The following is a 12409-nucleotide window of genomic DNA, read 5'->3' on the forward strand; positions in this document are numbered from 1 at the left end:
ATGTTACGTTTAAGACACAATGATGAAAACACAATAGGAGTCACATTAAAGCTGTATGATGTAAATATAAGGGAGCTGATGTAGCATGATGTTAACAACATTAAGTGTTGTGGGATGATGTCAACAATCTTGCAGTGGTAGGATTTCAAAGTTGTGTTTGGTTAATGATACAGAAACTGCTGCTCGACAAAACTGCAGGAATATAAGCGCACAGGTCTGTGATCATTGGGAGGATGACAGCATCACATGTGTCCATGTTTACCTCTGTGTGCTGAGAGATGCTTTCACTGACCTTTGTAAGAAATCTCTGCATGTCCTTCTGAATGGTTTTATCCATCTCTTCCTCAGATTTAAACATCTGTCAGAAAGACAGACAGATGTTGATGTTTCTGCAGCACTTTGTTGATAAAAGTGACAAAATTATTGAAGCTTCACACTGTGAGTAGCATATTTCCAACCATTGTGTCCTTTTACTCAATCTGATTGGTGTGTTTATTTGAATGATTATTCAATTACAGTCACAAACTCACAAAACTGAAGTCAATTAATTTCTTAAGCACTTTATTTAAATGTAAATTGGTGCTACTCTGCTTCGAGATATGACCTTGAAAAATAAAAATAAAAAAGCAGTTTTGTAGACTCTTAAATAATAAAAGAAAGGACTTTTATTATTTCTGTCAATGTAAGCTTTATAGAATAATGAAGAAACTTTTTTGTTTTGTTTTAGATCAATAAATCAATAAAATAAAACTACGGATACTGGATGCCTGTGCTGGCATTTCTCCTGCGGTGTTGCAATCAGTGTGTGAAGAGCGGGAGAAGAGGGTTGCATTGACAATCCAACACAATGGGCAGCACATTGAACACATTTTATAAGTGGTCAGAAACTTGTAAATAACTCATGAAAGAATAAAGTTACGTTGAAATCAAGCAAACCATTGTTTTTGTTGTGACATTACCAATAAGTTTGATGTGTCACATGGCCCTCTTCCTATTGAAAAAAAAAAGGTTGTATCCAAGATGGCCGACTTCTAAATGGCCACCATGGTCACCACCCATTTCTAGCGAGTTTGCCTCCTCACAGATAATAATGTACCACAAACAGGACTTTAATATCACCAACTATTCCCATGTTATTACGGTGTATCCATATAAATGGCCCACCCTGTATATGTATACATATACGTGTATACGTGTATACGTATACACATATATGTATACATATACACATACATGTACACACACACACACACATACACACACATACACACACATACATACATACATACATACATACATACATACATACATACATACATACATACATATATAAATTCAGAATGTTTATAACTGAAAGACAAACCTCTGGATTTTTCTTCTCCTTTTTCAGTTTCTCTACTCTGTCTTTCGCCTGCTGGAGCTGCTGTTTGATGATTTCAGTTGTCTTCTCTGACTGCAGCTGAAATGTTACATGAAGAAAGAGCAGAAGGAAAAAATGTTCATGTTTAAGACACAATAATGAAACACAACCAGTCACATTAAAGCTGTATGATGTAAATATAAGAGAGCTGATGTAGCATGATGCTAACAACATTAAGTATTGTGGGATGTTGTCAACAATCTTGCAGTGGTAGGATTTCAAAGTTGTGTTTGGTTAATGATAAAGAAGCTGCTGCTGGACAAAACTGCAGGAATATAAGTGCACAGCTCTGTGATCATTGGGAGGATGACAGCATCACATGTGTCCATGTTTACCTCTGTGTGCTGAGAGATGCTTTCACTGACCTTTGAGTCCAGTGTAGGAAATGTTTCCATCAGCTTCTGAATGAATTCAGCCTTCTCCCTCTCAGATTTGATCATCTGTCAGAAAGAAAGACAGACAGATGTTGTTTCTGCAGCACTTTGTTGATAAAAGGGACAAAATTATTGAGGTTTCACATTGTGAGCAACATGTTTATGTATAGAAATACTTTAACAGACAACAAATAAACAAAATAATTGTCCTTCCTTACTCTGCAACTGCAACAATGGAAGGCAAAACACATGTGTGTGATTACACAATGCAATCACACATTCATTCATAAAAAGTTAATAAATTAAGTTCTATATAGAAATAAGAGAATTTGAATGAATTAGACATTTGGTGTCAAATAAACAAAATTATATCTAAAGTTTCCTTCATAACTCTTTACAATACAGAGATAAAGAGAATTTTGTCAGCATATTAAAAATGTTTACAGTGGAAGAACAAACCTCGTGACATTTGGACTTGAACTGATTCTTCAGTTTCTCTGCTGCTTGTTTCTCCTGCAGGAGCTGGTTGATGGTTTCAGTATTCATGTGAAATGTTACATGAAGAAAGAGCAGAAGGAAGAAATGTTCATGTTTAAGACACAATACAAACACAACCAGAGTCACATTAAAGCTTTAAATAAGAGCTGAATTATGGAAATATAAGTTGGTTCATATAAATAAGTAACGATTTATTTATTTAAATGTTTTATTTGAATTATCTAAATAATTTAAATAAATGAAGGCCCAAAGGATATATTTGATTTTGAATGTAGTGTCTCCAAAAATAAAAGCAGATTTTACTTAAACACACTCACACACAAAATATAACATTTATAAAATCTGATTTATAAAACGAAACAACTGTTTTGTGTTTGTTGGTAAAAATTAACAGCATCAATGTCAGAATTAAATGTAAAAACATAAAAGTACCTTTTTGACTTTTTCCTTTGTTTCTTCATCCCTCTTTTCCTCATCCTTGAGTTTATTTTCCAGCTGCAGACAGGACGAAGAAACATCACCGTTTTTAACAGAGAAACAATGTTGTTTTAGTACTTTATGCTTTTCGCTTATGCACAAATGACATATAGGATTTATTTATTTATTTAGGAGAAAGACCTGATTGACTCTGGATAAAGCTGCTACACTGGCAACACAAACGGAATTTGCAGTTCAACAAACTAAGTCCATGGAAAGAGCACTTCAGCGATACACCACTAAAACCACCTGATCTTCAACTGGTTACATACACAAAGAAAATAATTCCTGTGTTAGGCTGAACATCACCCTTTTAGGCAACACTGTTCTACCTGCTGCTCCTACTGCTTCTGTGATCTCTACAAACACATCACCTGCTTCCTGCATCCCTGCTGCCCAGATATTGACTGTGTGCATAAAGTGAAACAACTCTGAAAAACAACTCTCATGCCTCCGAACGAGGCAGAATTTTCTTGTAAAACAAAGGGGGGCCTACCAAAAACAAGTTTGGGAACCACTGCTGTAGACAAACACCAGGGTCCTCTCTGATGATGGCCGCCGCCCTCACATCTTATATACACACAGACACAAAGATGTTCCACAACTCTTACACGTTGCCTCATCTCACCTTCCCTTCAAGGAGAGACATTTACGACTGTTTTTCACTGAGCTGTTGCCTCCCTTCTTCCACAGATGATCTATCTATCTATCTATCTATCTATCTATCTATCTATCATCTAACCCCCCACAAACCTGAACGTCTCTGACTTACTGCCGCGGCCGCTGTGTGTGTCTGTGTAGAACACATGTGATAGAACATAAGACACGTTTGTGAAGCTAACCTAAGTGACAAAATGATACAACTGTTACTAAAGTGATATGGTTAAAAAATGTGATCAATACATAGAATAAAGAAATTTCCACCACATGGCACAGAAAACCTGCAGCGTTTGCTTCCCCCAAACTGTCTGCAACAGAACAAACGTTTTCTACTGTTGAAAAAGAAGCTCTTTCTTGTGTGTGGACTGCAGAGAAAAGGAGAACATATTTGTGAGGCTGATGTTTCACGAGGACAGACCACCAAGCTCTGACAATGCTGCTGAGCACCAAAGGGATTCATAGGGCGAGAATGAATATCACCCGCTGGTCTGCTGTTATTTACCGCCCAGGTTCTCTGAGTCATACAGCTGACTGTCTATCTCATCTGCTTCTGCCTGTTTCTTCACATCTCACTTCGGATGCAGATCTTGAAATGGTAGCTCAAATTTCTGCTGCCATGTCGTCACTTCCAGTTGCTGATTTTCATTCTGCCTGTTCGACTTGACCTGAACTGCTTGCTTTGCTCTCACAAATACAAAGTGTTTTGTCTGCCTCAATCAAATCACTTGCACCTTATTACAACATCTATAATGAACTCTCAACTCTAAGTAATTATGTTCTCAGAGGCTCATTGCACCATGTACAGTGAGACCTACAGTGATTGCAGTAGCACATGAAAGTCACCAAAGGATTGTGAACACAAAACAAAGATTAAGAGCTCTCTGCTGGTGCATTGACTGACTACTACTCCAAATGGCCTCAGCTTGCCTTTTCACCTTCTGCTACTACTAATGATGTTGTTCAGCTCCTCTCGTCTGTCTTTAGTCGTCACAGCAACTCAGAGAACATTAATGTAACAGACAAAAGTACACAGTTTACCTCTGAAGCATTTGACTCATTCCTCCATAATACAGGCAACTCTCACAGCAGAACATCTGTCTACTGCCCAGCTGCAAATGGAGCAATTGAACGGTTTCTTCGTGACCTCTGCACCTGCATCCAGACAGCAATCCAGCCGTCACAGCCATGGAAGCAGGCTTCAAGTTTATGGGACAACACTGCATGCAACCACTTCCTTCTCTCCCTATGAACTGATGTATGGCAGAAAGATACTTAACTAGACAGACTCTCTTTGCCTTCTGTCTACTGTAAGAAATATCAGCTGAAGAGGCAACGTTACACTGATGCTGAGCGTCATGAATGGAAGCCTGCTTTTCTACCAGGAGAGAGAGTGAGGATGAGGAAACCACATCACACTGTTAAAGGACCCCAGAATTCCTCCTCCTGTAACAGTAACAAAAACCAAAGGCTTCTTGCTGAGTGATGGAAAGATCTGGAATGGCACTCGTCTTGTATGCTGTCCCTCAGTGACTGTCCCCAAGACTGCCATGTGTCAAGCATGAGCCTCTCTGTCACAAAGACCATATTGTGCCATAATAGTTGTGCTTGCTGTACTTTAGTTTAACAGAATGGATTACCTGCCACCAACGCAATAAGAACTGCATTAAAAACATAAATAGGAACAATTATTTATTTTTCATTTTACATAACATTCTAAATATTTACAGGTTTATTCAGTCTTGCAGTTTGTAATATTCAGATGTTACAACTGTTGTTATGATTTAAGTTCAGTGTTGGGAAAGTTACTTTTAAAATGTATTCCACTACAGAAGACATGCCTCAAAATGTATTTTGTAACGTAGTCAGTTACGTTACTCAATGAGAGTAAAGTATTCTGAATACTTTGGATTACTTAATATATTATCATGCATTTTACAACTACATGAATGTACTATTGCTGTGTGATTTATTACTATTACTGAAGGTTAATCGCCATACTAACACCAACTAGATTTTTAAAAATTATTATAAATGAGTAACAGTAGGCGGACATCATGTAAGGCTGCACTTTTAGCAGCGATCTTATGGGCTCAAAATGTGGTCATAAATATTTTGTACTTGTAAAAAAGATTTGTATGTGTAAAAAAGATTTGTATGTGTAAAAAAGATTTGTGTGTGCGTAAAAAAGATTTGTATGTGTAAAAAAGATTTGTGTGTGCGTAAAAAAGATTTGTATGTGTAAAAAAGATTTGTGTGTGGACTTAGAAAAAAAACCCCTGCAAGTTACAAGTACGAATTTTGACCCTATTTTTCTTCCCTTCATCTGATTGGTCAATGTCATGTCAATCACAAATGTAACAATCCAATCAGAGAACAGATGGGTTTGGCTGTCGAGGGGCGCTTTTTTTGAACTGCAGGTCTTTGAAGGGAATAAATGCCCTTTTACATGCCAACCCAGCGTTTTCCTTCATCACCACGAAGGAAAACAGTCTGTGGTCGTCCGAGTTTAGTGATTTTTGTGTCACAGGTCTACGTGTTTAATACAGGGACTTCCACAGCCTTTTCAACAGCGCTGTGGACCGCGGGGTGGGGGCGGGCAGTGTTTTGGAAATGACAGTCTTCATTACAAAGCTTTCTTTGTTATGAATTAGCATACATGTTTTTATTGAACATTTGAAGAACCAGCAAAAAAAACAAACTCTTGTAGAGGACATAAAGTCAGAGATAGAAAAGACAAGGAGCAGGTGCATCTAGTACAGGTAGAGCTGCTGCAAAAACCCACAGAGCCCAGCAGCCAGCGTAACAAATTCTGGATCCTTTGCTTTTAGTTAGCAGTTAGCATTAGCAGCACATCCTGCATCCGATGTGAAAGGACTTTTATGCTGCGCACTGTGACTCACAGCAATGGTCCTGGGTCAGCCCTGACTTTTTGTTAAACTAATCCTAAAGTAATAATGGTATTTCTAACCACTGATATACCACAACTTTATCCTTTCAACAGCTACTGAAAGTTAGGGGACCTAACTGCTATCGGATATTTATATAGCGATCCTCCAACTTCAAACTGCATCACCCTTCAAGGACCTGCAGTTCAAAAAAGCGCCCCTCCGACAGCCAAACCCATCTGTTCTTTGATTGGATTGTTACATTTGTGATTGACATGACATTGACCAATCAGATGAAAGGAAGAAAAATAGGGTCAAAATCCGTACTTGTAACTTGCAGGGTTTTTTTGGCTAAGTCCACACACAAATCTTTTTTACACATACAAATCTTTTTTACGCACACACAAATTCTTTTTACACATACAAATCTTTTTTACGCACACACAAATCTTTTTTACACATACAAATCTTTTTTACGCACACAAATCTTTTTTACACATACAAATCTTTTTTACGCACACAAATTCTTTTTTACACATACAAATCTTTTTTACAAGTACAAAATATTTATGACCACATTTTGAGCCCATACGATCTCATATAGAAAACTATTCCGCGCGTATAAGAAACGGGTCCGCGGCTCTGAACCATAGTAAAGGGACCTCTGGCTAATACGTCGGGTTCTGTGTTGGACTCTTAGCCGAAAACTAGCTTTACTTTGTTGTCTGGGTCGAGTTGTTTGGTAGCGAGAGACAGAGAGAGGTGTTGAAAGGCTACTCCAATGGAACTTATTGTTTCGGAGGAAAAAACAAACACAGTGTACAGTCGAGTCACTGTACACTTTCCTGTACACTGTATGCCGTACACTAACAGCATCTTCAGCTCCACCTGTCTCTCCATTGGCTCCCATCAGGGCTGTTTACTGAGCCCCTCTGCTGTTCACGCTGCTGACACATGACTGCAGCGCTACATCTTCCTCTAATCACATGATTAGGAACGCAAATGACACAACAGTGGTGGGTATCATTATGGACTGCATATATCTATCTTAAAGAGGATGTGAAACGATTGGTGCAGTGTCAACAATCTAATCCTGAATGTCAAGAAGACCAAGAAGTTGATCATCAACTTCAGGACAAAACAGTCCATTTATTCTCCACTAATGATTGACATCTGAGCTGTGGAGGTAGTCAGCAGTGTCTACTTTCTAGGGGTACAGATAACTAAGAAGTTAGACTGGTCACCAAACACATGAGCACTGGTTAAACAGTCTCAGCAATATCTGCACTGTGTGATGACGAGTAAATGCACCCGAATTTCATTCTGATGCGCACCAGCTGTTCTGAATGACAGTTGGTGCGCATCACATGTTCTGGTGATTCTATTCTATTCTATAGTGTTTCAATCACCAGAGAAAGAGATCTGATTAAACATGGCAGTCATGTAAATGCAGGAAGTTAGTGTATAAAAAATGAACCTGTTGTTTTGTGGAATCAAGCTCATTTCTCAGTCTCTCCATCTTCTGTTTGTCTTTCTGGGCTTGACTGATGTTTCCATAAAGCTGCAATTAAAAAGAAACAAAAACAGAGAAGACAAAAGTACATTTTTTATGTTTTTTGTTATAGCATGTGGGTGATTACACAGAGGCAACAAATTAATTTCTATATGGAATTAGAAGAATGGAGAACCTAAAGAAAAAACTGTATTTGAATTTCATTATAAGTAAATTAATTAAGCTTTGTCTTAAATTAAGAGTTTTCATATAAGAAGAGAGTATGTGTGACAACAACACACACTGTCTCAATGAGGTCAACAAAGTTCTCTGTACATTTTCAACCAACAACAACACCCTGAAATAAAAGACAGTCTTCACCCTGATGAGAAAACACTGAATCTCAGAGTGACTGATGTCTGTAAAACTCTGAGGAGAGTGAATGTATGAAAGGCAGCAGGACAACATTCAAGGACGAGTACTCAGAGAGTGTGCTGAGCAGCTAGCACACGTCCTTACAGACATCTTTAACAACTCCCTTAATAATGAAGTCCTTGTAGAGTCCCTTCCACATCAGTCTTTGGCCAAACTGCTCCACAGAGCGATGTCCTCTGCTCGTTACCTGAGCTTTACGAGAACAGTCACGTATGAATGCTGTTTGTTGGTTGATCATCCCCCAGGAGGTGGTGAAAAAACTGACCCCTCCCACAGGTATCAGCACCCCCATGTGTATCTGGCTGCTGGTCGTCCTCAATGACAGAACTCACTCTGTCAGAGTGGGAAACAGCATCTTCAGCTCCACCTGTCTCTCCATTGTTTACTGAGCCCAATGCTTTTCACGCTGATGACACATGACTGCAGCGCTGCATCTTCCTCTAATCACATGATTAGGAACGCAAATGACACAACAGTGGTGGGTCTCATTATGGACTGCATATATCTATCTTAAAGAGGATGTGAAACGATTGGTGCAGTGTCAACAATCTAATCCTGAATGTCAAGAAGACCAAGAAGTTGATCATCAACTTCAGGACAAAACAGTCCATTTATTCTCCACTAATGATTGACATCTGAGCTGTGGAGGTAGTCAGCAGTGTCTACTTTCTAGGGGTACAGATAACTAAGAAGTTAGACTGGTCACCAAACACATGAGCACTGGTTAAACAGTCTCAGCAATGTCTGCACTGTGTGATGACGAGTAAATGCACCCGAATTTCATTCTGATGCGCACCAGCTGTTCTGAATGACAGTTGGTGCGCATCACATGTTCTGGTGATTCTATTCTATTCTACTCTCTTTACACAAAGAGAGTAAATAAAAGTATTTTATGTGAATATAAGGGAGTTGATGCAGCATGATGTTAACAAAATTGAGTCTTGTGGGATGATCTGAAAAATTTCTACAGAGATAAAGTGGTGGATTTATAAGTTGTGTTTTTTGTGGTTAATGATACAGAAACTGCAACAACGTAAAGCAAAACACATATGTGATTACACAATGCAATCACACATTCATTCATAAAAAATTAATAAATTAAGTTCTATATAGAATTAAGAGCCTGGTATGATATTAATTACAAAAGGACGATCCCATAGAAACACATTCATTTGCATTTCATTGTTAGTTAATAATTAATTGAGGATTTTAAATTAACAGTGTTGATATACATGAAAAAGGAAGATGAGTTTCTGCATTTCAGCACTTTCTTTGGACGTCAACATGGATTATAATCATGTCCAATATATAGAAACGGTTACTTTTATAGACATTTGTTGTCAAATAAGCAAAATAATATCTAAAGTTTCCTTCATAACTCTTTACAATACAGAGATAACGAGAGTTGGGTCAGTAAATTCTGAATGTTTATAATGGAAACACAAACCTCACGATTTTTGTACTCCAGCTGCTTCTTCAGGTTCTCTGCTGCTTTTTTCTCCTGCTGGAGCTGATTGTGAAATGTTACATGTAGAAAGAGCAGAAGGAAGAAATGTTTATATTTCAGACACAATAATGAAAACACAACTGGAGAGAAATTAAAGCTTTACTTAAAAGCTTTATTACGTAAACATAAGTTGTTGGATACAAAAAGTGAATAAATTAAAATCCTAACAAAATATTTGTGTTCAAATGTAGTGTATCCCAAAATAAAAGTATATTTCCCTTAAAAAATAAATGCACAAAATGTAATATTTATTTAATCTGATTTATAAAGCAAAGAAACAATTAAAATATTCACAGTTTTTTTATGTTTTACTTGAGTGCAGCTGGATTTCAGTGTCACTAAAAGATTTTGGAGTCTTGTGTTTTTCAGTAAGATTTTCCTGCATCAGTGCCAGTATTAAATGTAAAAAGTTTCATCATTCCTCTTTTTCTTATCCTGGAGTTTATTTTTTTAGCTGCAGATGAGAGTGAGAAACATTAAAGTTGTTAAGTGTTCCATTGGCATATTTTATTTCACTTATTTCAAGCTAAAATATCTTGTATCAAGTGAAAATAAAATGGAACAAGTGAAAACTCTCTAGTTTATTTCTAGTTTCAAGATTCACTGTCTTGAAACATCCATCCATCCATCCATCCATCTTCATCCGCTTTATCCGAGGCCGGGTCGCGGGGGCAGCAGCCTAAGCAAAGAGTCTTGTCTTGAAACAAGTTTCTATATTTTACTGAAATGTTGCTCTGACTGTTTCTCATTTTAAGTGTAGTGAGATTATTTTGACGAGAAATAAGACAAATATACGTGGTAAGATTTTGTGTTTTTGCAGTGTATAGGCACACCACAAGCACCATCAGCTCTGCTGGCGGTCTGCTGGATGATCTCAATGCATTCTACACCTGGTGTCATGGTGTCGGGACAACAACCTTACCCTCAACACTGATAAGACAAAGAAGATGATAGTGGACACGAGGAAGAAGAGCAGGCCACACCAGCCACTCTTTATCCGGGGCCTTGAAGTAGAGAGGGTGAGCAGCTTTAGGTACCTGGGCCCCCTTTCCCTGGCGGGTTGCAGAGTATGGGGGTGCCTACTGGGGTCAGCGGGGGTCCCTTCCTTCCCTCCCCATCTCCAGCTGCCTCCCTCTTCCCGCTCCACCACAAACACCCACACATGCAGGGCCTTGGAGTAGGGGTATGTCACCAGGGTGCAGAGGAGGCTACCCCCCCCCCCCCCCGTCCCCTTCTGGCTGCCTTTGCCTCAATTTTATCCCACAACTTAGACATTCACATTACTCACACTCTCATTACACATACATATAGGATCTTGGGGGTGGGCACGATACACGGAATCCAAATTACCATCAGGGTGTACAACCTCACCCCTGGCGTCGTTGCCCACCTCTCAATTTTAAATACACATAGACATTGAGGGCTAGCAGGAGGGACTATGCGCTTACCTGCTGCTCTCTGGCAGGTAGCTCCATGCCCTCCTGGGTTTTAAATGCAACTTAGAACACACATGCATCAACACTACAATGAGCGGGTGGAGGGAGGTTTGGAGTCTTCTCTCACCCCCATTCTCTGCGGCCTGCTGGAGCGGGGGGGCTAGGACTAGGAGGAGGAGTTGGCCGTCCGACTGCGGTCTGGAGTGTGTTGCCTCCCTGCTGCTGCGGAGTCGGGGCGGTCTGCCTCTCCCCACCGCAGGGAAAAGGGTAACACCACCTGGGTCTGGGTGCAGTTTCCCTCCTCCAGGGGCAAGTGTACCTAGACCCGGTTCGTAGAGTACGCTTGGGGAGTGTGATCGTGTGTACAGCGTCTCTTTATGTCTGTCTCCACGTTGGTTGAGGATGGAGTAAGTGCATATGAGAGCATGAGGGTGGGAATGGATGTTTGTATCTGTGTGTGCCTGTATGTCTGTGTCTATATGTCAGGTTGGGTATCAGACGCCACCTCTCTGGGGACACCTCAGGCCCTCCAAGGTTTGGAGGTCTATCTCCCCCCACCACCACTTCCCCTGCCGGTGGCGGACTCCCTCAGACATCGGTGCGTTGGTGGTTCTTTGTGTCTGGGGGTGGGCGTCCAGGTGCACACCGGCTCACTCCTTGGCGGCTGCTTATCGGGGCCTGGAGCCTGGGGCTCGCTCGGGCCACTTCGGAGGTGGGGTGCCCCCGGCCTCTCGGCCTGGGGCTCGGTCACTCAGGCGCAGCTGGCTGCCGGCAGAGCTCACGGGCGCGTCACTGCAACCCCCCCCCCCCCCTGGCTTCCGCTCCGCGGCTGCTGAGTGAGCCCTCATCTGGGACTCTCCTTAGCTCTTACTGGGACAGTGGCGCAGCTGCCCCTCTGTTAGTCTTCCATGGTCTCTTGTGTTCTGGGGGCCTCTGGATGTCTGGAGTTTTGATCTCCTCCATACCTGCTTCATGCCCTGGAGGACGGGGCAGTGGCTCCCCCACACCCTCTATCAGATCATTACATGAAGGAACCTTTTAAAAAAAACAAGCGCGTTCATGCTCACAGGTGTACACACGGGTGCTCACACACACAAACTACACCCTTTTTGGCTCCTACCTCAAAGCACACTGTGTTCTGTTGATCTTATGTGCTGCACAATAATGTTTAATATTTAGTATTTACACAGCAAATTCAAAAGTGTTAAATGTTTTGGTGTTAATA

The 12409-nt window shown here is 40.4% G+C and overlaps 1 protein-coding gene across 1 annotated transcript in view; it reads right to left on the reverse strand.

Annotated features, from left to right (window-relative positions):
- Positions 1–12409, reverse strand: part of LOC309701815 (uncharacterized protein) — a 125621-nt gene that overhangs the window by 21628 nt on the left and 91584 nt on the right. Inside the window, exons 29-35 of the mRNA XM_082526069.1 lie at positions 9683–9751; positions 7792–7875; positions 2725–2787; positions 2254–2316; positions 1786–1860; positions 1364–1459; positions 293–358 (exon numbers count right to left, since the gene is read on the reverse strand). Of these exons, the coding sequence (XP_082382195.1) occupies positions 293–358; positions 1364–1459; positions 1786–1860; positions 2254–2316; positions 2725–2787; positions 7792–7875; positions 9683–9751 (516 nt within the window). The remainder of the gene's footprint in view (positions 1–292; positions 359–1363; positions 1460–1785; positions 1861–2253; positions 2317–2724; positions 2788–7791; positions 7876–9682; positions 9752–12409) is intronic.

Source organism: Aulonocara stuartgranti, assembly GCF_965226115.1.
Source record: "Aulonocara stuartgranti genome assembly, chromosome: 3".
Taxonomy (NCBI): Eukaryota; Metazoa; Chordata; class Actinopteri; order Cichliformes; family Cichlidae; genus Aulonocara; species Aulonocara stuartgranti.